Consider the following 22,350-nt stretch of genomic DNA (forward strand, 5'->3'; position numbering starts at 1 on the left):
AATTGACGCCCCGTTCACTCGGACTGGCCTGTTGTTTAAAACACACAAACCCTCCGTGGTTAACTCAGGCGCTGATTGGCGGACAGCCTTCACGTTCACACAGATTGTCAGTCAGCAGGAGCTCGAGGAAAATAACAGCTTGTTTTTATCAGTCGGCGATTGTTGACCAGACATTTTCTGTCACAGCGTTTTTCTACTATTAACCCCATGAACGCAAAGCATCCAATACATCCTCAGACAGAAAGGAAAGCGATAATATAGTGTTGTCATCGTAAACCTCCTTTATCGATAGGTAAGTACGCTAACATTAGCTGTTGTTAAATTGGATATTTAGCAAGCAAGCAAGCTAGTTAGCCAGCTGTCGCTATCACTGATTCCATAACTTAGTTGCAAGACCGCATTGTAGTTCCAATATATGTGACAGCTTACTTTAATGTGGTGTGTTTTCAGTTTTGAAAGTAGGTTACAGTTACTTATATCGGCTTCCTTGTTCAGCTTGTACTAGCCTTGTTGGTTAGCAACAGTCACTAAGCTACCCTTCCACCTATTTGTCTCCAAGGTGACAGTGGATGTTGCTACATCCATCCCCTCAGCCCAAGTGCCCCTCTGTCTGCCCTCTGGAGGACTATCTTCTCCAGCCGCCTGTTTCAAAACGAGTTGGGTATCCTGTCGTGCTGTCGGGAGACCCGGGGTTTGGATGCCTAAGCTGACGGGGCTCCGTGCCTGTGGCTGCCGGGCGGGCCGATGCTAGGAGCGAGGGAAACATAGTGGTGCGGGTCGGTGATGAGATGTCAGAGCGGGGATGCCTCGTCTTAGAGACTGTGTTGTAGTCGATGGTATACCCGAGTGTACACAGTGTACGTACCTCTCTGACTTGGAAAACCGACGAGCGGACCAACTTTTGAGCCTAACTTGTGGTGACACATTTATGGATGGTGGGGTCGCAGTATGCCCACCCCCTCAACTACCATTACACCACTGGCTGGAGGGAGTAGCAGTACTGGAGGGGAAGAGGAGCCCATGTCTGCCGCCTCCACCTCTACTCTCGGCTCCTCTTTCCGGTTTATCCCGGCTTTCTGTCTGGGCGTGGTGGCAGCAGTAGTGTTTCAGCTGGCCTGGGGAGGCCTGACTCTCACCTCTTTCTTCTTGAAGTTGTTCATCTATGTATCATTTGCCCTCCTGTGTTTCCTGGCCGGAAGCTTTGTTCTGCTGGTGAGGAAGAGTCCTCTCAAAGTCAGCTGCTTTCAGAGAAACCGGAGGCAGTCAGCTGTACGACTGGACTTCTTCAACAAGCTTATGGTAAGTACACAGAGTCCCCACCAGTCCCAATATGATATTCTTATAGTAATACATTTTAAATGAAAACCAACTCCTTCATGTCACTGATTATGACCACACACAGTGTAACACTCAAGCTGTACTCTAACAGCAGGTTACATGTAGCAAACAAATCTCAATTAAAAAAAGGAAAAGAAACATCAGATGTAGTGCTGAGCGATATGACCTCAAATCAATATCACGATTAATTGAACATTTTGCCTCTATTAGGATTAATGAAGGATTTTTTAGTTTTAGTTTTTTCCCCCAGCATTCACTGACATGGTCTCTACTGTAAATATGCTCAACTAGTAAAGCTGGAATATTTATTCTAATGAAAGAGTGCATATCTGGTGAACTGTTGTGTGATTATTTATTTAATGTTTCGAACTGAAATCAAAGCATCGCTTGAAATGACAACGACACAGTTTAGTTTTAAAGTACAAATTAACTTATAGAAAAGTAGAAAATAAATAACTTGTATTTCTTGCATACAGTTTTTCCGCAGTATTTACATTTGACTTCTTTTTGTTCGGTGTCGTCTTCCCTAAATACAAAATGTGTCCAAACGACCCAAATTGCTTCCATGAATCAGATTGGACGTGTCGTCACACGACTCTGAAAATAATCTAAATAACTGACATGGGCAAAATTACGTTGCTCAGAGGTTCTGAGTGATGGTTTCCATCAATTTTCGATTAATTTCCCAGCCCTAATCAGATGTGTACATTTTTATTAACAGTTTAACTATTGTCTTTGGCACCCTTTAGCTGCTTCACTCTCATCCCTCAGTAGACTCCTGTTCTCTCTATTTCTCTCATCGTCTCACTTTGTTCTATTATAGATGACCTAGAGCAATACTCCTGGATTTAGACAAACTTAAACACACACAGACATGAGTGCAAACAAATATGTTGGGTTGTGGAACAAAAGCATGACACAGTAACACAATAACACAGTATTGCCTATTTGCTTGTACAGCAATAGTAATTGTTATGGTGATATTGCAAATTCAGTTAGAAAAAAATAATTCTTCAAGTCTCATGATTGAAATTACCTTTCATAGTTGGAGTATGTAGACTACATTACGTGTTCAGTTTGTCAGGTGAGTGCAGCATGTACGTCAGTGTTGGTGAGCCTGCCTCTTGGTAAATCCTGTTTGGCTGGAAGACATTTTTTGAAGCGAGAATAGTAGACAGATAACTTGATCCTAAAAGATTGAGCAGATATTAACAGGATTTTATTTTTAGGCACACAACTTGCAGTTAAAGAATGGTACATTATCACAATATACAAATGCTCAGAATATCTAAACATGGATTTTTTTGTGCAATATTATTGTGACTTTTGACAACATCTTCAATTGCATTTTTCAGCCTCAAGGGTTTCACTTCCTACATATGAGTTGATTATGTTGTCCTTACATCTTACAACTTTGTGCTTGGCAGCAGCTGCCTTTGAGCTGTGTTTATTTCTTTACTACTGTCTAGTTCTGGTGACTGATAGTGGAGGTATTTCATCTGGTTTCATGTTAAATGAGTTTGGATGAATCCGGGCTGCTTTGTTCATCAGAATTGTTTGCCCCATGACTCACAACAGCTTACAAACCTTCTCTTCCTTTTTTCCCTGTGGTTGCCCAATATTTCCTGATTTTATGCTGTTGTAATGTGAATGTGTATTGAATGTCAGTGAACTGAGACTGTTGTTGTCTTTCAGGCTCGTTTTTTGGTGCCACTTCCTGAATCAAGTCAGAACAGGAGGGTGGTGGTGTCACACAATGTGGACAAATCTCTGAAGGAAGGTAAGAAATCATTGCCAGATTTTCTAAAGTGTTTAAGGACCATCTAATGACCACACATCAGTGAATTAATATGGAAACTGATTACATACCAGGCATTTTGACAGGACTATAAAGGAACATTTAAACACTAATACCGTATGAAAACCAATGGATCCCCTCAAATGTAGCAGTTTTATCCTTACTGCTAAGATGCTTTTTGCTGTTTGCAGAGCTTTTTGTTATTTATAGAGGAAAGCAGTGAGTGCACCAGCAAGTCAGGATTTCTAAATTTGATCCAATGACGTCAGCCGTAACTTTTTCTAAAAGCTTTACCTTCACCGCTCTGCTTTAAAAGACTACATTTTGAACTATGAGACAAAAACAAAACAATTTTCAACTTTATTTTCTCTGGTGTATACAGGGTCCAAAATAAACAACCTGAGCCCAATGTGGTTAGATTTCCTGTTTGGCGAGTATTTTCTTTACAGGACTGGCGGGCCAACAGTCATGTATACATTGAGCACGTTTGATGTAACTGCAGCTACTTTTACCTGCTCCTCCGTTGTCTGCATGACGGAGCTTTGTGTGGGCACACTAAGACACACCAACATACATTGCTGCACAAACACACCAGAACACTAGCCACTACGCGTATCTTCTTACTATTAGTGCAACGAAAAACAGTTGATCCGTGATCCGTACAGACCCGGTTGGTAACACATGTGATCTCATCAAACAATTGCTTTGACTTTTCTCTGTTCGCTCTCACCATGTCTGCATTAGTCAACAGCAGTACGTTCAGGAATATAACGTCGTCCAACAGCCTGCTGTAGTCTGTAAATGACTCCACACAGACTCTATTAAACAGCGCAGTGTTATTTCCCAACGCTTAGGACATATTGCATACTAAATGCACACTCCACCTTTTCACTTCAAACTCGCGCCGCAGGTGCACTCAGAGATAATTACATGTCCATAAATGAACAGCCTGCTCATGTTATGTGTTCAAAGCTAAATCGAGAGAAAATCTAGTTCTTGAAGATTAAAGTAAATTAATTATTCACAGATGGATTCTTGTTTTGAGTTTGTAATATTGTAGTGCAGAGGTCAGCAGGGCGGCGGGGCACTTTTACCTTTAAAAAAATAAAAATAAGGGCGAGCAAATATATTTGATCATTTCTGAATTTCCTGATCTGATAAAATGATTCAATCAGTGACTTAACTCAAGGGAACATAATACCTTATTAACTTTATGAAATGTACTGTAGCAAATGTGCACGTGAAACAAAAAAAAGCAATTTATAATTTTGGCCGGTAAAAATTATGCTTGACCTATATATTGTATATCACCAAAGCTACTAAATCTTAAAAAAAGGTTTTTTTAAGCACACTGTTGCTTTTGTTTTCAGTTATTTTTTTTGCTGCAGTTTGACACATATAATTAAACATGCCAAATAGTTGGTATTAATGTCATATCATGTCCAGATTTCATCTCATATAAAATACCCCAGTTTTTTCATGCACACTATGATGCATCTGCTCACTGGACTCCCACATTAATATTTGCTCAAAGTCCAACAGTTCAATGCCTCTAGGTTGACAAATGTGGGTCGGCGATAAACAATGATGCCATTCAGCTGTTCAAGATCCCAGCTTTCTTGTCAATACAGATCACCCAGTCATGAGAATGATCTTCACTTTCAAATCACAATGGAGTTTGCTGATCCCTCCGGTATCAGGATCCATTTCAATAGGTGGCTGGATGACTGATTTTTAAGACTCTCCATGAAATGTTCCAGACAAAATTGGAAAAAGTTTTCAACTTCTGTTTTTGTGAAAAGTGCTGACTGATGATGTCTTTACGACACGATGACCTAGACATTTGTGGTCATCACATCCCGTTTACATGTTGACACACAGAAGCTCAGTCAGTGGAACAGTGTGCCTGTCTGCCAAGTAACAGATGGCTCCAGGATTTACACCAGGGGTGTGTATTTGCACAATCTTCCGTGTTTGTTTTTTAAAAGGTCATTGGATCATAGTGTGGTAGACCAGGGTTGGAAATTAACACCAGTCAGCTGCCAAATACGGGTGTTTTTTTTTTTTTTACGGAGCAGGTGACTTTGCTCAACCTACCCGTCACAGTGGCGGGTAAATTAGAGTAGGCCTAACGTAACAGAGTGATTTGTGACAACAAACAACGTAAATTGAATCCTGGTCCCATGCTTGTTCTGATCTGACTTTATTCGCAGAGTCAGGCAGTCCAACATGAGGCCCACAGGGCCTTGTCTCCTCCTGGTGTCAGTGTTTACAGTGACAGGCTATGAGACTGAGAACCTACACAGACGATGATAGGCTATGTGCTGAAATGGTTTGACTCGGTGTCTCTTTAGTCAAGCGCAGCACAGATTAGCATCTCCACTTCAGCGAGTCTATCTGCTGAAGAAGCGGGCAGTGGCTGTGATTGGTGGTCAAAGGAGCAACTGTAAACCGTGAGACAACGAGCATGTCAGTATTTTTCTTTAATAGTTAAAACCTCTCCCTTCATAAAAACTAGTACTTGAATGCTGTAAGCTTTGACTTGATATTATAAGTCATTACATTTTGCTGCCGGTTAAAATAAAGTGGAGGGTAAAAAAAACAAGTGACTTGTAGATGTTTTAATCCACCAGTCACAGTGGTGGGAAGCGAAAAAATGAACTTCCAACCCTGTGGTAGACACTTATATTGACAGTTTGAGGATCACAGTCAAGACCTGCTTGGTTAATTATATGTATTTTAAAAGTAAGAATTTGCAACTTTTTGATTCAGTAGTTGTCGCCCTTGAGCACCAGCATGGAAACCAAAACAAACTACTGTTTGGCGACGCCTTCGCTACACTGAAGCCTCCGCTCTCATCCAGCGGCACACCTCCAATGCATGCTAAACTAAGCACTAAGTGCAAGTGGCAGAAAAAAATGCCCTTGTCTGGAGCTGCTTTGTTGTGTTAGCAGGCTAATGGTAGAGCTCTTTAGTTAGCTAGCCCCTCACTTAAACAGCTTTTATATGCAAGGGGATAAGCTGGTCTGCCATCCCGCCCATGTAAACACAATGTAAATATGGCTCAGACAACATTAAAGACAGTGGGACTGATAGATAGTCAGCGGGACTTGTAGACAATCATGGCTCAGAGAGACATTTACAGAGGATATAATTGACTTCTGGTATATTTGATTATGTGTAAAATGTTGCACATTCTTCCTTTAAATCAAGCACTCAAAGTTCAGTTTATTAGCTTCACCTGGGCCCTGTCATGATTGGCTTATTGTTATTACTAGGAATACGATCTCAGAAACTTTCACTAGTTAAAATAACTTTTAATAACAACACTGTAAACTGGAACATTTTGTGCAGAACTCAATAATATAACTGCTAAAGCTGACACTTCTTAAGACTTCATGCATCTGAAACATAAAATATATTAAAGAAATACTGACATTTACACGTGGGTCATAGGTTCATGATCAGATCACTTTAAACATAACTAACCGTCCTAGCTGTGACCTTAGTCATGTGCAATCTCACTGTCCACTCATCAGCTCTCCTTGTAAAGAGTATAACATCTGTTGAAGTCTGTTCAGTCTAAAGGCTGAGACACATTCCCTTCAGTCAGTAGGTCACAGAAGGAAAGAAGGATTAGTTTCACATCATTAATGTAATGATGATGATTCAAAGAGGGGGACATACCACTCTGCTTCAAAGCAAATCTGAATTAGTAGCATCATTTTGTAATTATGTGAGCATTGATGTGACTTATACTCTTAAATTTCACAGTTAATGCATAAAGATGCTGTTTAAAAATACTCAAGCAATTAAGTCGTATACTTCTAAAAATGCATTCACCTTTTTCCATTGATCATTTTGCTTTCTAGTTGAGTTGTACATACAAGACAACAATGAGATGAAAAACCTGCAGCAATAAAGGGAGTAACATTATGAATGCCAGAGTTAGCATAGCATGTTTAGCTCAGTGGAGCATTTTTAAATGCTGAACAGGCTGATATGGATTTTTATGAATATATGAAGAGGAAAAGAGACATGCCGTGATCCAGTTCTTTATGAAGTGTTATGAAAGTATAAAACAACTATAGTAAAAATGTTCAAATGTTCATAGTTATCAGTTGGAACAGTATAACCGGCATGATGGCTCCTTCTGCCCTGCCATCAAATATACCAAATAATTAAATATGATTTGAGTTAAAGGGTGCTAATGGTGAGAGAACTAATGATGAGAAGATGTTGACAGGATAGGCCTCTCGTACAAACTCAATTCCTAAACATGGTTGGGACTTTGTGTAAAATGTAAATAAAATCATAATGTTAAAGTTAAATTAGTTTATTTTGATTTGATATAGTTTTTTTTTTTTTTTTTTTAAGTAAAACTGTGTTTCAGTGCACTGTTATTCTGTCTGAGCTTTTGTTCAACTGTAAATCAAATCTTGTCCTTATAGTAAATCTTTTCCACAAGTGTTGATAACAACTCAGTAAATGAGTGTGTATAATATCTAAATCTATCGATGTCTAAAGATCGCAGATAGATTTAAGAAAGATATCGGTCGATATATCCATATCAAAATCATCTTAATATTACCCAAAAAACAGAGAACAAAAATCCCATATTGGTCGTTCATTTTAATCGTAGCATTTTCTACCATTCTTGCTTAATGTAGAATGTCAGCTGTTTATTTTCAATGGGTGACAAATCAGGACTGAATCTAATTTTCTAGTCTTTTGTTGCCACAGTCCCAACTTTTTTGAAACATGTTGTTGGCATCAAAAAAAGTTTTGTGAAAAAGTAACAGACTTAATAAGGATTGAAAGAGCTGCCGGCACTATAATGCTCTTTGATTGAGGCCTAGAGGCATTAAGGGATAAAAGAAGGTCATGTTTGAACTCCTTTTAGGATTATGCCTAATTGGTGTAAAATAATGAGCTGCAACAAGTGTTGATTAACAATCTCTCCTAAAAAAAACCAAGAAAACAAACACTCACACATAAACACAGGCATTCCAAACAACACTGACCATTGCTTAAACTATGGCTGAATAAAGTTCTTATTGACTTCCTTTTTCTTGCAGTCTTTGGTTTGCTGTTACGTACAGTTTTGTTCTGCGTGTATTATGTCATTTTTGTATGCACTGTACACACAATGTTTGTGTTTCATGGCCAGTCTGTAAAATAAAAGGAAAACAAACGAACAAACCCAGAGGCATGCTGAAGCTGGTCTGGTAGCATTTGATGGCCAAACATCTTCCCAGACACTCAGTGTTTTTGTTATTGTTTAATTTTTCAAGTTGTGTTTTCTGGCAGCCATGTAAAACTAAAACTTTTTCAGAAAGGTTAACCTAATGTCACGGTAAAAACTGAGTATTAACTGTCTTGCATCTAAAAGTTCATTTACAAAAATAGTTTTTTTTTTTATTGCATTTGACTGCTCAATACAACCCATCAGACATGTCTAGGGCCCTACCGATATTATATTTTTTGGGCCAATACCGATATTAATATGGGGTAGAAAAAAAACTCACGATACCGATACATCGGTCGATATCTTTCTTAGATCTTTGTTCAATCTGTTGAGATAGATTTAGATCACCTCTCAACACTCTGGAGAGTGATGATGATTGCTGTAATCCATAAAGCACATTCTGCAGAAAGAGAACTGCTAGTGTAATATAAAAATGCTCAGATGAAATGCTGTTTGACTGGTGAATAAATCTCATAATATCAGTGCATAGCAGAGATAAAATTAGCCGATACCTATAGTTGCTGGATAGGCTTATATCGGCCAACATTAATAGGTTGGACTCTCGAGTTGTGACAAAAGTAAATTCTACCTTCTCAGACTTTGTTGTTATTTAGAAGTTTTCAGCGACTTGAACATGTAAAAAACAGGTCTTATTGGAGAAAGATTTAGTGTTGCATGATTTTAGATTTAGACCGATGTGGTTTGCCTTACTTGCTCATGCACTTGCGTGTGTATTTTCTGGTCGCTCAACTCACATTGTCTGAATGTTAGTCAGTCTCAGTGTCTTTATGTGTCATTCAAAGGTCAATGATCTCCTCTTTCAGCTAATTATTTTTTGATGTAAAGAGGTTTTTTTTTCCAGCTTTGTAATGAAACTTATTCTTTGCTGCAGCTGTTTTGTCTCTATCAAATCTATTATTACATTTCTCTCTTTTTCTCTGTCTTTTCGCAGTGTTTGACTATGCCTACAGAGATTACATCCTGTCGTGGTACATCCCTTTGAGCCATGATGAGGGCCAGTTGTACTCTATGCTTTCAGAGGACTGGTGGCAGATGATTGGACAATTAAGATCCAGGCTTGCTAATTTTGACCTTGTCAATGTGGTGTGTTATGACACCATCCGAATCCTACACACTCACTTCACTGACCTCAAGGCTGCATCTGCAAGGTACACAAACACACTTACACACACACACACACACACACACACACACACACACACACACACACACACACACTCACATACACACTTATGTAAATTTAAAGAGGTTAGGATGCACCACCTTAGTTAACATTAGGAAATGGCTGACCTGCTGTGGATTGTTGTTTGTATGATCAAGTTTAAACTAATCAAAAAAAAAATCCAGACTGTCAAAGTCCTTTATTCTTTTGCCACAGCATGACATCCAAATAAGCAGTGAGTATGTTATTCTTCTTTTTGATAGTCCTTGACGAAAACAACTTTATACGCAAAGCCGTCCTTTACATGTAAACATGATGTAAACACGACTCTGACAGCAGTACAGCCAGCGGGACTCACTCTTCTCACTCATTGAAGACAGTCATGACTCAGAGAGACATTTACAGAGGATATACTGGATTTCTGCTCTATCTGTGCGTAAAATGTCACTCAATCTTCATTTAAAGAAATAGAATTTTCACACTTTTGAATTTTTAAATTCTGAGGAGAAAACTAAACACAGTCCTATATCTAAAAAAAAATGGTAGCTTTTGTGCAAGGAACTCCAACCCAACCTTTACAGTTAGTGAGCAGTGTAGCAGCAGTGTCCTTGTTCAGTCAGATTTCAAGAGTAAAGACCTTGAGATGTGACAAAGCTGATGCTGAAATAACAATGTCAGTGTTATCTTTGCCGTGGGAGTTGTTTCTAAAAACATATCTTCTGACATCTAGCTTTGACAGACAAACGTTTGAAATGAGCTCTTTTTCTGTTTATAACTCAGTCTTAATCTGTGTCTCTTGTACGGTGTTAAGCAGACCAGAGGAGTGCGCTCGACCATTTCCTCTCCATCCCTGTTTGGTCAGTCCAGAATCAGAGCTGGCCTTTCTCCGCTGTGTAGCCAGAATACTGCTGCTATGTCTGCTGCCACAAAAGGATGCCAAGTCACATACACTACGCTGCTGCCTCACAGAAGTTATCACTACTAAAGGTACTTTGAGTGTGTTTCTCGGTATGACAATAAACTTTCTCAGGTTTGGAACGACAGGTGAAAACAAACTTTTACTATGGACATCTTCAACTCAGACTTAATTTGACTTAAAATTAAAATAATAAAAAAGAATTGCTGCCCAGGACTTTCCAAGTTAGTTAACCTTTTCTTATGGCAGATATTTTGACATGAAGGCAGTAGAGAACAAGTTCAATCAATAAAACATGTTGTCCTAACTATTACCTATAGAGGATCTTAGTAGCTGCAGGCTTTGTCTTGAATTTGACATAAAGAAACATAAGAGTTGACCTATTCTGCTCACCCCCATTTTAAAACGTACATAGTGTTACAATGTTGGATGCCCATCCTAAACAAGGGCAAAGTTTTAGATCATGCATGTTGGAGTAATCCCAGCACAAGTCTGCAGAGGGCGCTACACGACTTGTTCTGCAGATCACGCTATTTCTCGAGACGGCTTCAAGCCTCTACGTAAGCCCTTGAAACCTCTTACATAGGCTGTCTTTTCCCAGAACTGGCAAGTAGCCCTCCCTTAGCAGCCCTGCAGTCTGCCCCTCTGGAAGGCTTCTGGAGAGCTGGCCAATCAGAAGAAAGTGGGCATGTGGGGATATTGGGCCTTAAAATGACTGCAGCTGAAATGAGTTTTTACTGATGCCAGTATTAGATAACTGTCTTTAATAAAAAACCAAAAGATCTGCATTCTGTCAACAAAGAGTTCTAGTGGGAAATATAGAACTAAGAGCTCTTTAATGACCCACTAAAACTACAGTAGTGTAAACATCCCTCATCAGAGTATGAAGGAAAACTAAATAGACAAATTCCAGAACTGTAGCTATCAAACTGCAATGACAGCATACAGTCACCCTCACATAAATTGAGGACGATGGTTTTTACAGCACTTAAGTGGATTTATTGACAAAGGCCCTCAGCTCTGAGACAACATTTTATTTCCATGTCCCTAGTTGGCCTCGCTTGGTTCATTTGATATCTATTTATCTTATTTCACATTGTGACCTTAACATATATCCTAGAAGTCCTCAGTGGATCAGACACAAATATCACACACTCAGATTATTTCTCCATTCATTTATAGATATTTTCTGTGTGTTTGTGCGCTCAAGTGTTGAAGCCTTTGGTAGAAGTGCTGAGCGACCCAGACTCCATAAACCGGATGCTGTTGTCTCAGCTGGAGCAGAGGGAGCAGCAGGCTGAGCAGCAGAAGAAAGCCTACACCTACGCTGCCTCCTATGAAGACTTCATCAAACTGATATCAACTTCTGCTGATGTCAATTTCCTCAAACAACTCAGGCATGATATTAAAACAGATATTCACCTGCACCCCCTGTACTCACCTGCATATATAGATGAAGCATACAGTACAATGATGAGCAGACAGTGTTACTAACCAATCTTTTTGCTGCTCTGCTGTTACCATGGGAACAGACAGTGTCTGTGTAGCAATGTACTGGATCTAAATGTAGGGTTGATGTGATACTGGTGTGTTGTCATCTGAATTTGAGGAAAAGTCGCACCCTACTGAAATGCTCATAAATCTAAGCAATACTTAAAACATAGACTCTCCATTTCTACGTGCATTACTGTGTTTGTTGTACTTGCTTTTGAGTTACGGCACATGTAAAATTTACCTTGGTATAAAAAAACACCTGTATTTATATCTCATTTACTCTGGTAGTATTCGGGTAAAATAATCCTTAGACAATTGCTTTTTATATCTGGATTCAAACAACTGATTGACATTTGACATCTCTGTGTCTCGTCTCTTTTTAGGTATCAGATTGTGGTAGAGATTATTCATGCCACAACCATCAGCAGTCTGCCTCAGCTCAAAAAGCAGAAAGGTACATACACACTACTGTTCACCTCAAGATAGAAAAGCCAGAAAAATGATAAACAAAATACAAAAAAGTAACTGTAGCATTGGTTAGCTAAACCAATTTCAGAACCTCTGCAGTCTTACACCAAGCTTTTAAACTGATCTAACGTGTAGCATGTAAGGATGTAATCCTTATATTGACTTCAACAGAGTTTAATTCTCAAATATTTCATGTATCTGCAACAACTCTGACGGTGATCTGGAAGGTCAGGTCTCATGTGACCTTTTAGCTTTTTTATTAACTTGTAGGGTTGCCTTCAGGCATCGAGTCCACTCTCATGTCAAAGTAGTTTAAAGACACGAACTGACAGTGCAAACTAAACCTGAGAGGATGTGACATGCAACAAGATGTAGGCTCTGCAGGGATGTCTGTTACTCTCTGAGGCCATATTTAGGTCATCAAAGTGATTTTAAGCTTCTATAGTGTTGTACATGTTCACCATCTTAGATAATTATATTAGCATTATAACATTTGTTTATAGACATAAATACTCTGCAGTAGATGGAAGTTTCATTTGTTTGATATATATGATTTATAAACCAGCACAAAGGATCAAATTAAACTGACCTAGAGAGCAGTAGATGATAAATCAGGATTTCTATCATTGTGATGTATTATTGGCTTCACACAGTCATCATCTGCTGTCCTGTTTCACCAAAGCTGGCTCACATTTTTCTTTTAATTCATTGCTTTTGCAAGGTAAAGGTAAAGAGTCAGCAGCCATGAAGGCAGACCTGCTCAGGGCCCGAGACATGAAACGATACATCAATCAGCTGACTGTAGCTAAGAAACAATGTGAGAAACGGATTCGCCTCCTGGGCGGACCAAACTATGAGAACAATGAGGAAGGGGGTGCTGACGATGGAGATGAGCCTCAAAGTCAAAAGGTAAGAAATCATTTGGATTCTATCACAGATGGTCTGGAGTTTGATCGAAAATAGGCCTTTTCTGAACCCAAAATAACTTTTTATTTTGAAGATTTTTATTTATATCTTGAATGAATGCCTATAAAAGAGTATGACCTCTCAGCACTTTCTGGGAAGGTTTGTAATATGGAGAATGTGCTGAACAAACCTGATGTTTTCTCATTTTCCCTCTCATGCAGATTCTCCAGTTTGATGACATCATGTGTAATCCAGGTTACAGGGAGCATTTCAGAGTTTACATGGAAAGAGTTGATAAGAGAGCTCTGATAGGCTTCTGGGAACTGGTGGAAACCCTTAAAACTGCCAACAAGGTATTGTGTACACATGCTCCAGAGTGTTTACATTCCTCTACACTACAATACTTATTATATCAACTGTACTTGCGGTATTACCAAGGGAATACTATATCTGTTTTCTGTGATGTCAGTGGTGTAGTCAAACATATCAGTAACTGGTGTTTGTTTGTTCATGTGTGTGACAGAACGAAGTGCCCCAAATCGTAGGGGAAATCTACCAGAAGTTCTTTGTGGAGTGCAGGGAGATTCCAGTGGAAAAGTCTCTTCTGAAGGAGATCCAACAGAGTTTGGTGGGAAACAGAGGAACACAAGTGTTTGTTAGACTACAGGAACAGGTAACTGCTGTGTTTGTAAATAACAAGCTTTTACTAAGAGTGATTTCACAGTTGCGTAAAACTCCTGAAAATATTTCAGAGTGAGCTGATGTATAGCTCAGCAGGAAATATTCAGGACCAAAGACTGTATGTACTGAACTGTTGCAACCTCCCAGCACCAAATGAAACTGCTACTCGACAGTATGTTCTGTTGATATTGTAAATCTGTTGAACTACACATGGATTTGATACAGAGGCTTAACTTGTCATTTTAGCATCAGACTGTTGCAGCAGCTGGCGTCGTTCTTTTTATGTTGTGTCTTGTATCCTAAGACCCCCCCCTCTTCCCTTCCCGATAGGGATAGTCTGTGAGGTGCTGTGTGAACAAGCAAATCAGGAAGATTTGAGGGGAAATCTGCCTGAAACAGAGACAGAGTGAAAGTGAGAGTGAAAACGGCTTAACTCAAGCCACAGTGAACAATTCCCCACTAAGAAATGTCAAAAATGTTGAAAAGAAGACACTTGAAGCTTCATCAGCAGTGCAAGTAACAATGGTATGCCTATGTTTCATTGTGTCAAAATGTCGACCATTAGTATAAAGCATTTCTGTTTATCTTCTAGGTGGCTGAGACGATGAGAGAGCGTTACTACCCCTCCTTCCTGGTGTCTGACCTCTACGAGAGGCTGATCAGACGAGACGAGCAGCACAGCCAATCACAATGTAGCACTGAGGAAAAGGAGGAAGGGGTCAGACAAACAACGATATAAGATTCTCAATAAGTAATCTTTACATTTGTATGCCTGCATATCTGAATCATTTAATGTGTATCTTTTCTCTGTAGTGCCAGGGTCTAGATGTAGGAGAGGATGTGTGTGACGAAGGAAGTAAAGGAATCAACGAGCAGGCCAGTTATGCTGCCACTAAACTCCGCCAACTTTATGACAAACTGGAGTACAAGCGGCAGGCCCTGGGCTCCATCCAGAATGCACCCAAACCTGACAAAAAGGTAAAAACTACAAGCAGATGTGACAAAACATACTCGGGGTCAAATTAGCTGTCACCTAAAGGCTCCCAGCTTGTAGCATAAAACATACAAACACAAGGGCAACAAAAGTGAAAGTACATGTCCTCTCCATCAGTGTCAAGCTGCTCACTCATTGGAGGAGATACAATTTTTAAAAAGCACAGGCTCACATCTGTTAATTTGTTTACTTTGTGTTTTAGACTCTGTCTAACATAAAATCAGTAACTACACTTAAAAATATTGGAAGTGTTCAAGACACTTTTGTAATAAAGTCAACCTTGGTTTGCGCTGAATGTTTGTAAGGTTTTTATTCATATGTAATTTAATCATTTCATTATTCTTTGCTTGCTGGTTTGAATCTGTTTCTTGTGTATGTTTATAGATTGTGAGCAAACTAAAGGAAGAGATCGGAGCCATGGAAAAAGAACACGGTGAACTCCAGCAACATATCACAAGGACTGACTGGTGGTGTGAGAACCTTGGACACTGGAGGGCAATTATCACTGCCGCTGAGGTAACGGTTAACCTTATAGTTTTATTTTCCTAATGGAAAAAAAAATAGCTGATTTAAAAATGCGAAAGAACCAGCCATCAATAAGTGGCTGGTGTCAGGGTGAAAGCCTGAAGATTTCGACTACTCTGACTCATGTGACTCACCAATCAAATCATGTCAAAACATAGCTTAAAACAGTATCATTTCAGGAAAGTCTCAAGTCAGCTGAAAGGAAAATAACATTTTCAAAATTTTAAAATTGTACACACTTTAGTAATCCCTGAGGGAAATTCTAGTTTCATACCTTGTCATTGACAGACATGTGAGAAGCATGGGCCTAAAATCCCACACATGCACAAACAGGAACGGTGGACATGCATTAGTGGAGAGATGTCAGAGTGGTGCTGCTGCACACAGGGCACCTCAGCAGTACTTGGGAAGTAACCCGACACCTCTCCAGCTACCAGACCAACTTCCATATTATGGATTATGGAGTATTGTCTGCCTTCTCACCATAAACAATAAGGCATGGTGCAAGAAAGCCCAAGCCACCCAAGCCCTTCTAGAGAGGGGCGTGTTCAAACGCAGCTAATTTGCATTTAAAGCTACAGACACAGAAACAGCCTGTTCTGAGCAGGACTGAAATAGAGGGGTTTATAGACATGATCAAATACAGGATCAGATCGGACACTTCACAGACATATTTTGTGGAGCTCTGAGACTAATTTAAACTGGCTGAAAATAATTATAATATGTGAACTTTAACAAAAAGCTTTCTGTTATGTCGTCAGATACTTTAAGTAACAATCCCTTTCACTGTGTTGTATCACCCCTGCTGATCAGTTATCTGAGACACACCACAGACTTTTTGCACCACTGATTTAAGTCAAAAATATCTAAAAGTAGCGCCCAGGTAAAAAAAAACAACCTAATTCCTCTTTAGATGTCTCAAGAATCAGATGTAATTCACTTCACTGGATGTGGAGGGTATTTTATAAATATTCTTTCATAGTAATTGTAGGTAGCTCTGAGGATAAGAAGCTTATTTTAATCATGTCTTTATGGGAAACGTTGTTCGTGTCTATTCCAGGCCACAGAAGAAGGTGGTGAGACAGTTGCTTGTTACAATGTGTGTGTAAGCCTGATAGAGGGAGAGGAGACGGGTAACAGTCGCTGGAGCGTCCAGAGGAAACTCACCGAGTTCCAGATGCTGCATCGCAAACTCACTGAGGTAACAGCAGACCTGCACCCGTACGGACATCATTTATTTTAGGAACATAAACTAGCAGCCATCATGAAATTAACACAAACTAAAACAGCCTAAAACTGTCTTTCATTGATTTGATAATGGATTAATTCAGGTTGCACACGATCAAATGCTGTTTGTAATCATGGAGATCTTGATTGGTGCCTCAAGTGCTGAGGTCAATACATTATCTCCTTTTAAATATCATACTCTCTAGAATGAATATGGAAATGTAATTCAAAATACTTCATTTTGACATTAATGTGGTTTTTCTCTCATTTGTTTTGAAACCACATTTCAACCTCTCTCTGTGTGTGTTGTCTTCTCTCAGTGTTTTCCATTGTTGAAGAAACTCCAGCTGCCATCAATCAGTAAACTTCCCTTCAAGTCGATCGATCAGAAATTCTTAGACAAGAGCAAAACGCAACTCAATGCTTTTCTCCAGGTAAACATGTGAACACAACATACTGTGAAGCTGTGCTACACTGTTCAGACTTCTAAGGTCCCATGTCCGCCCAGCATATTTTTTCCATTGTTTTCAATGAGTAGAGTGCGTTTGCTGCAGCAGATATAGCTCAGCGCCCAGTGTCTTTTTTGTTCTGCTGCTCAGAGCGCTCAAGTTGAAAATCTTTCAGGCGCTGTTGACGTTACCTGCGCTCTTTTCCAAATGTATGATATTCCCTTTATTTTCACTGTTTCTGGATCATGTCTGGTACCCACATCATCTTTGCTCTGTGTCTGCTGGAGTAAAAACATGACAATATAAAACAAACAGCAACGGAGCAGTGTCGGTCATACAGCGCCCGTTGTTAACAGACTGTTGTCATAGAGACAGGGCGGACGTGCAGCGCTTTTATTCTCAGCGCACAAACGCTTTGATACCAGAGCTCCCCGAGCGCACAGCCAGCGCTTTTCTGCCTTGAACAAACGCTAGGTGGACACGGGGCCTAACTTTACAAGAAGGTAACTTATTTGAAGCATCAACCTTAATTTAGTGGGTAGAGAACTATGCAGAACAAATCTAAATACTCAAGAGCAGATATTCCAGGGGACTTGATTGAAACAGATTGAAGTGATGAAGAAATAGTTGAAAAAGGTTGAAAGATTAGAACCCAAAACACCAGATAAAAACCCATCTCTATGCTAACAATGTCTTTTTATATATTTGTATGTGTATATGTGGGAGCTAAACCATGTCCATGATTGTGTGTGTGTGTGTGTGTGTGTGTGTGTGTCTGCAGCGTCTGCTGACAGATGAGCGATTGTGCCAGTCAGAGGCTCTCTATGCGTTCCTCAGCCCATCGCCAGAGCATCTCAAGGTAACTTTGTCCTTAAACCTGCAAGTAACATAAGACAGGGATGCAAATATTTTAATGTAACATAAGTAGAAAAATATATTCTATTAAAAAATATATATTTTTACCAATAAAAAAAAGTCAATTCATATTGTTTACTGTCCTATGTTTGCCCTGTAATCATTACAATTTACTTCAATAACACTCTCTGTTTGTTCAGTTCAGTATAAGTAGTAAAGGCTTTAAAAGGTTTATTTGTTTTGGTATCCTAGCAACAGTGTTTGTATATAAGTTCATGTAAGTCTCTCTCTGTGTTTACAAAGACTCAGCATTGTGAAAGCAAGTTGACAGAGTGTGGCATGAAGTGTTCAGCTGGAGGCATTCAATATCAGTTGAAACCATCGAACTTGCCCATCCATAGTGAACTTTACTGTATGATTAGGAAGCTAGCATAAAGAAAGCTAGCAACAAGCTACCATGGATTACACTCAGCAGATCAAGAAATGTATGATAATATGTGGATTAATGTTCAATTTTCAGGTGTCATTATGTCAGTTATTCAAGTTTGAACTCTGCTCTCCTCCAACCAATTAATGGGCTGTAAATCGGAGCAGAATTCTCCCAGAAGCCCTCATTATGTCACCACTTCTTTCCTCCTGAACTTCCGTTGTGCTCAGCAGCTGTCTGTTATCAGCAGCTCTGTATCTCTGCTACACCCGGTCCTTCCCACATAACACTCTTTGAAGCCCTGCAGAACACAACTGAAAATGTGCTGTTAAAATGTACTTACAGAGCATCTATTGATTGTTTTTATTTTTGTGTCTGTCAAGTTGAAGGAAGTGGCTTCTGAATTATTCGTAGATAAAACTTGTATTTCTGGATTCTGATGGCTCAGCCCGTTTGTTTTGGTGTGAGATGCACGTGCTAGTGTTAGCTTTATTATTATGTCATTAAACTGAATGATACAAAATAACTGCATGTAAAGCAATAACTTGGAGAAGTTATAAAGTTCCTCCAAGCTTGTATTCATCTATTTAACCTTTTAATATGAGGCGTGATGACGCCTGAAAATGTTGATCTGTCTTCCAGTGCCTACAGTGTATTTTATAGTGATGTTGTTGGTTGTCTTTTTTGAAGGTGATGTCAATTCAGAAGAAATCCTCCTTCTCTTTGGCCTCCTTCCTGGAGAGGCTCCCTGGAGATTTCTTCTCCCACACTGAGGTACACATTCCTTCTTTCTTGTTTTAAGCATCATTAAAATGGCACCAAAGCTGTTTAGCATTCTTGTTTGGACGGTGGGTGAGTTGTATACTTGCTGTGCCTTTAACAGGAAGAGGCTGATGAAGACAGTGACTTGTCAGACTACGGGGACGAAGGAGATGGAAGGAAGGATGCCCTGGCTGAACCCTGCTTCATGCTCATAGGAGAGATCTTTGAACTCAGAGGAAGTGAGTGGTTGTTGTTTATTACTGTTTTATCCTTTTTTTTTTCTTTTTTTTTTTTAATCATGACAAAGACAGAGGCCTCCATGAAGATTTAAGAAACCTCCCTCAAAGACTCACATTAATGTTACATCTTCACACCTTTGTGAGTGCATTTTCTCTGATCGGTCTCCCTCTATCCATGTCTGTCTGTCTTCCTTCTCAGTGTTTAAGTGGGTGAGGAAGACTCTTATTGCACTAGTCCAGGTGACATTTGGACGAACTATCAACAAGTAAGTTCAAGCAAGTTGACATTAAAGGAAATGTGCCTTCAGGGTCTGTTTCATTAAAATAAAGACATACAGAAAAGAGTGAAAGAGTAGGGAACTGAACATCTATTGGAATAAGCTTTCAGTTTTGTTAATTTAAGTCATAATTACACCCTTTCTTATTGAAGGAAAAAAGGAATAAGATGACAAAGCATAGCTTACAGAACCAGCAGAATATAACTGCACTATTGGAGACACTTGGCTCACTGCCTGAGACAGTGACTACAGAGAAAAAAGACTGAAATATGTTCAGTGGAACTGGAAAATCCTCCTGCTTCCCTGAAGTCACTCGTTTAGCAACGGTTTGTCTTCCCTGTGAGACTAAACAGTAACTTTATAATGACCTTGATCTGCATGTTTTTCATGCAGACAATACTCTGATGTGGCCTTTATCCTCTAAAAGAAATCATCACACTTTGCTTTTTGTACATGGCTTTTTACATATGCCTCTCTATAGGTGGAGCCATGTATACTAAAATTTACCCCAGCGCATTAAGCTCCCAATGAAGTTCAGAATTATGAATGTGCATGTCTTCATTGGAAAATACTACATTTATGAGGCCTATTCAAGGATTATTTCACATGGTTTTCTTCAGTTCTGCCCAACTTTGTGTTCTGCTTACTTATGTTCTCATCCTTGTTATTGCTTCATACTAAAGAATTGTTATTATGTCTGTGGTATGCTGAGAAGTAGCCTTCTGGTTAATTTTGGCACATTAGGTGCTAGGGAGGTCCCTGAGTTCCTGCGGTGCATAACCAATAAAAAAGAGGGAGGGTTCCAACAGTTCCTAGAACTATGAAAAAGTTCCTGCGGTCCGAAAACGTATATTTTCATATGTGTAATATTTATAATAAATCATAACAAATAGGCTAAATGTGTAGGACTAGAGAGAGTGATATAGCAGATCTCCATTGAGCATGTGTGTGTGTTTTATTGAGCTGGTCTATAGTGAGATAGGGTACAACCCTCACACCATCACTTGTTCTTAACTGTTTCTCTCTCTCAGATCACCTATGAGCCTAATATCTGCTATGCCTTATTTCAGACAGATCCGGGACACGGTTAACTGGATCTTCTGTGAGCAGATGTTGGTGTGTTATATCGGTGTGTTCAGGGACACCTTCTGGCCAAATGGGAAGTTGGCACCACATGTCAAAGTCCGTACTGACTCTGAACGCAGTGAAACTAAGGAGCGGGCTCAACAGAAACTACTTGAAAATATCCCAGGTTAGCAATTGAAGGACATTCCCTGTACTTGTCTTAATTGATATCCGAGGTGTAGATTGTTTACGTTGCTTCATTGTGATCTTTTCCAACAGATGCACTAACAAATTTAGTTGGCCAGCAGAATGCCCGCTATGGAATCATCAAGATCTTTAATGCCCTACAGGAGGCTAGTGCCAACAAACATCTTCTCTACGTAAGAATGACACCGATTATGTATAACAACAACTTTGATTTGAAATTCAATTGAACTGAATTCATGTTTAAATATGTACGACTGATGAACTGAATTATTTTCCTCTCCCGTGTCCCACTAGGTGTTGATGGAGATGTTACTCAAGGAAGTGTGTCCTGAACTCAGCGCGGAGGTGGACAACATCTGAACTCACATCAACACACACACACACACACACACACACACACACGGAGTCTTTGGATCCTTTTGGCCTTTCTGTAGCTGATCAATCAAACTGCCAAGCTAGACAGTGAGACAGCCTTTTGGTTTAACCTCAGACAGACAGCAGATGGTAAAAGTTTGCTGTGATATGATGAAAAGCTGTGACACCAGACTGAAAGCGGCCGCCGTTAGACTTTGTTGTGGTACAGATCAGTTCCTGTCTGACTGAGCAGGGAGACACCACAGGGAGTCTTCCTTTTTAATCAGCGGTCAAAATATACTGATAACATTTGTATCTGAATGTCCACATAGGATTTTGACATTATGGGACCTATGTCCTTTTTTTTTTTTTTTTCTTATTTCAACACCAGATCTGTACCACAACACAATTGAAACAACACCTATGTTCCTGTGTTAATCATGGCGGTGTATAGATTGCTAAGAAGGGTAGGAATGTGAAAAAGAAAACCAATTGATTGGTGGTCATCAGTTTTTGGACCTGATGATTTCAAGACCCTGATTCAGTTCAGTTCAGCACAGACACAGTTCACATTTTCTTTTGTCTTTGAAGGCAACAAGTGTGTGTGTGATTGCCCACGGACCTCTGAACATTCCTCCTACACACAACCTGAGCAACAACACATGTGTTCTGTGATTCTTGTTGAGGCTTATAATTGTGCAATATAATGTCATGTAAAAGTCATTGTGATGATTTTATTTATGATTATTATTGATAGATTTTATTTTTACCAAAAATTGTTTAGAGAGCGTTTATATAAGCAATAAATTGCAAGGAAAAAGTGATATGAAGTCTTGAATTTATGAAATTACCCTGTAATAACAAGGATTATTAGGAGAACATTTATTGCTGTTAATGTGAAGTTATAGTATGTTAAGAAATCACTGTTTATATAAG

The 22,350-nt window shown here is 39.4% G+C and overlaps 1 protein-coding gene across 2 annotated transcripts; it reads left to right on the forward strand.

Annotated features, from left to right (window-relative positions):
• The first annotated feature begins 101 nt into the window (after positions 1 to 101).
• snx25 (sorting nexin 25) lies at positions 102 to 22,238 on the forward strand. Of its 2 annotated transcripts, none has more exons than XM_029277452.2 (22): positions 102 to 292; positions 560 to 1,299; positions 3,034 to 3,118; positions 9,337 to 9,553; positions 10,379 to 10,554; positions 11,694 to 11,880; positions 12,361 to 12,431; positions 13,167 to 13,354; positions 13,573 to 13,704; positions 13,875 to 14,024; positions 14,625 to 14,750; positions 14,846 to 15,010; positions 15,411 to 15,542; positions 16,612 to 16,752; positions 17,099 to 17,212; positions 18,009 to 18,086; positions 19,200 to 19,283; positions 19,393 to 19,510; positions 19,710 to 19,776; positions 20,859 to 21,040; positions 21,133 to 21,233; positions 21,355 to 22,238. In XM_029277452.2, exons 2-22 carry the CDS (start codon positions 949 to 951, stop codon positions 21,418 to 21,420), a joined length of 2,931 nt encoding a protein of 976 aa, XP_029133285.2. In that variant the 5' UTR covers positions 102 to 292; positions 560 to 948; the 3' UTR covers positions 21,421 to 22,238. The 2 variants fall into 2 exon arrangements, with proteins under 2 accessions (XP_029133285.2, XP_020490043.2); XM_020634387.3 differs by having other exon boundaries at positions 10,382 to 10,554.
• Positions 22,239 to 22,350: the final 112 nt, after the last annotated feature.

This window comes from Labrus bergylta, chromosome 9, assembly GCF_963930695.1.
Source record: "Labrus bergylta chromosome 9, fLabBer1.1, whole genome shotgun sequence".
Lineage (NCBI taxonomy): Eukaryota > Metazoa > Chordata > Actinopteri > Labriformes > Labridae > Labrus > Labrus bergylta.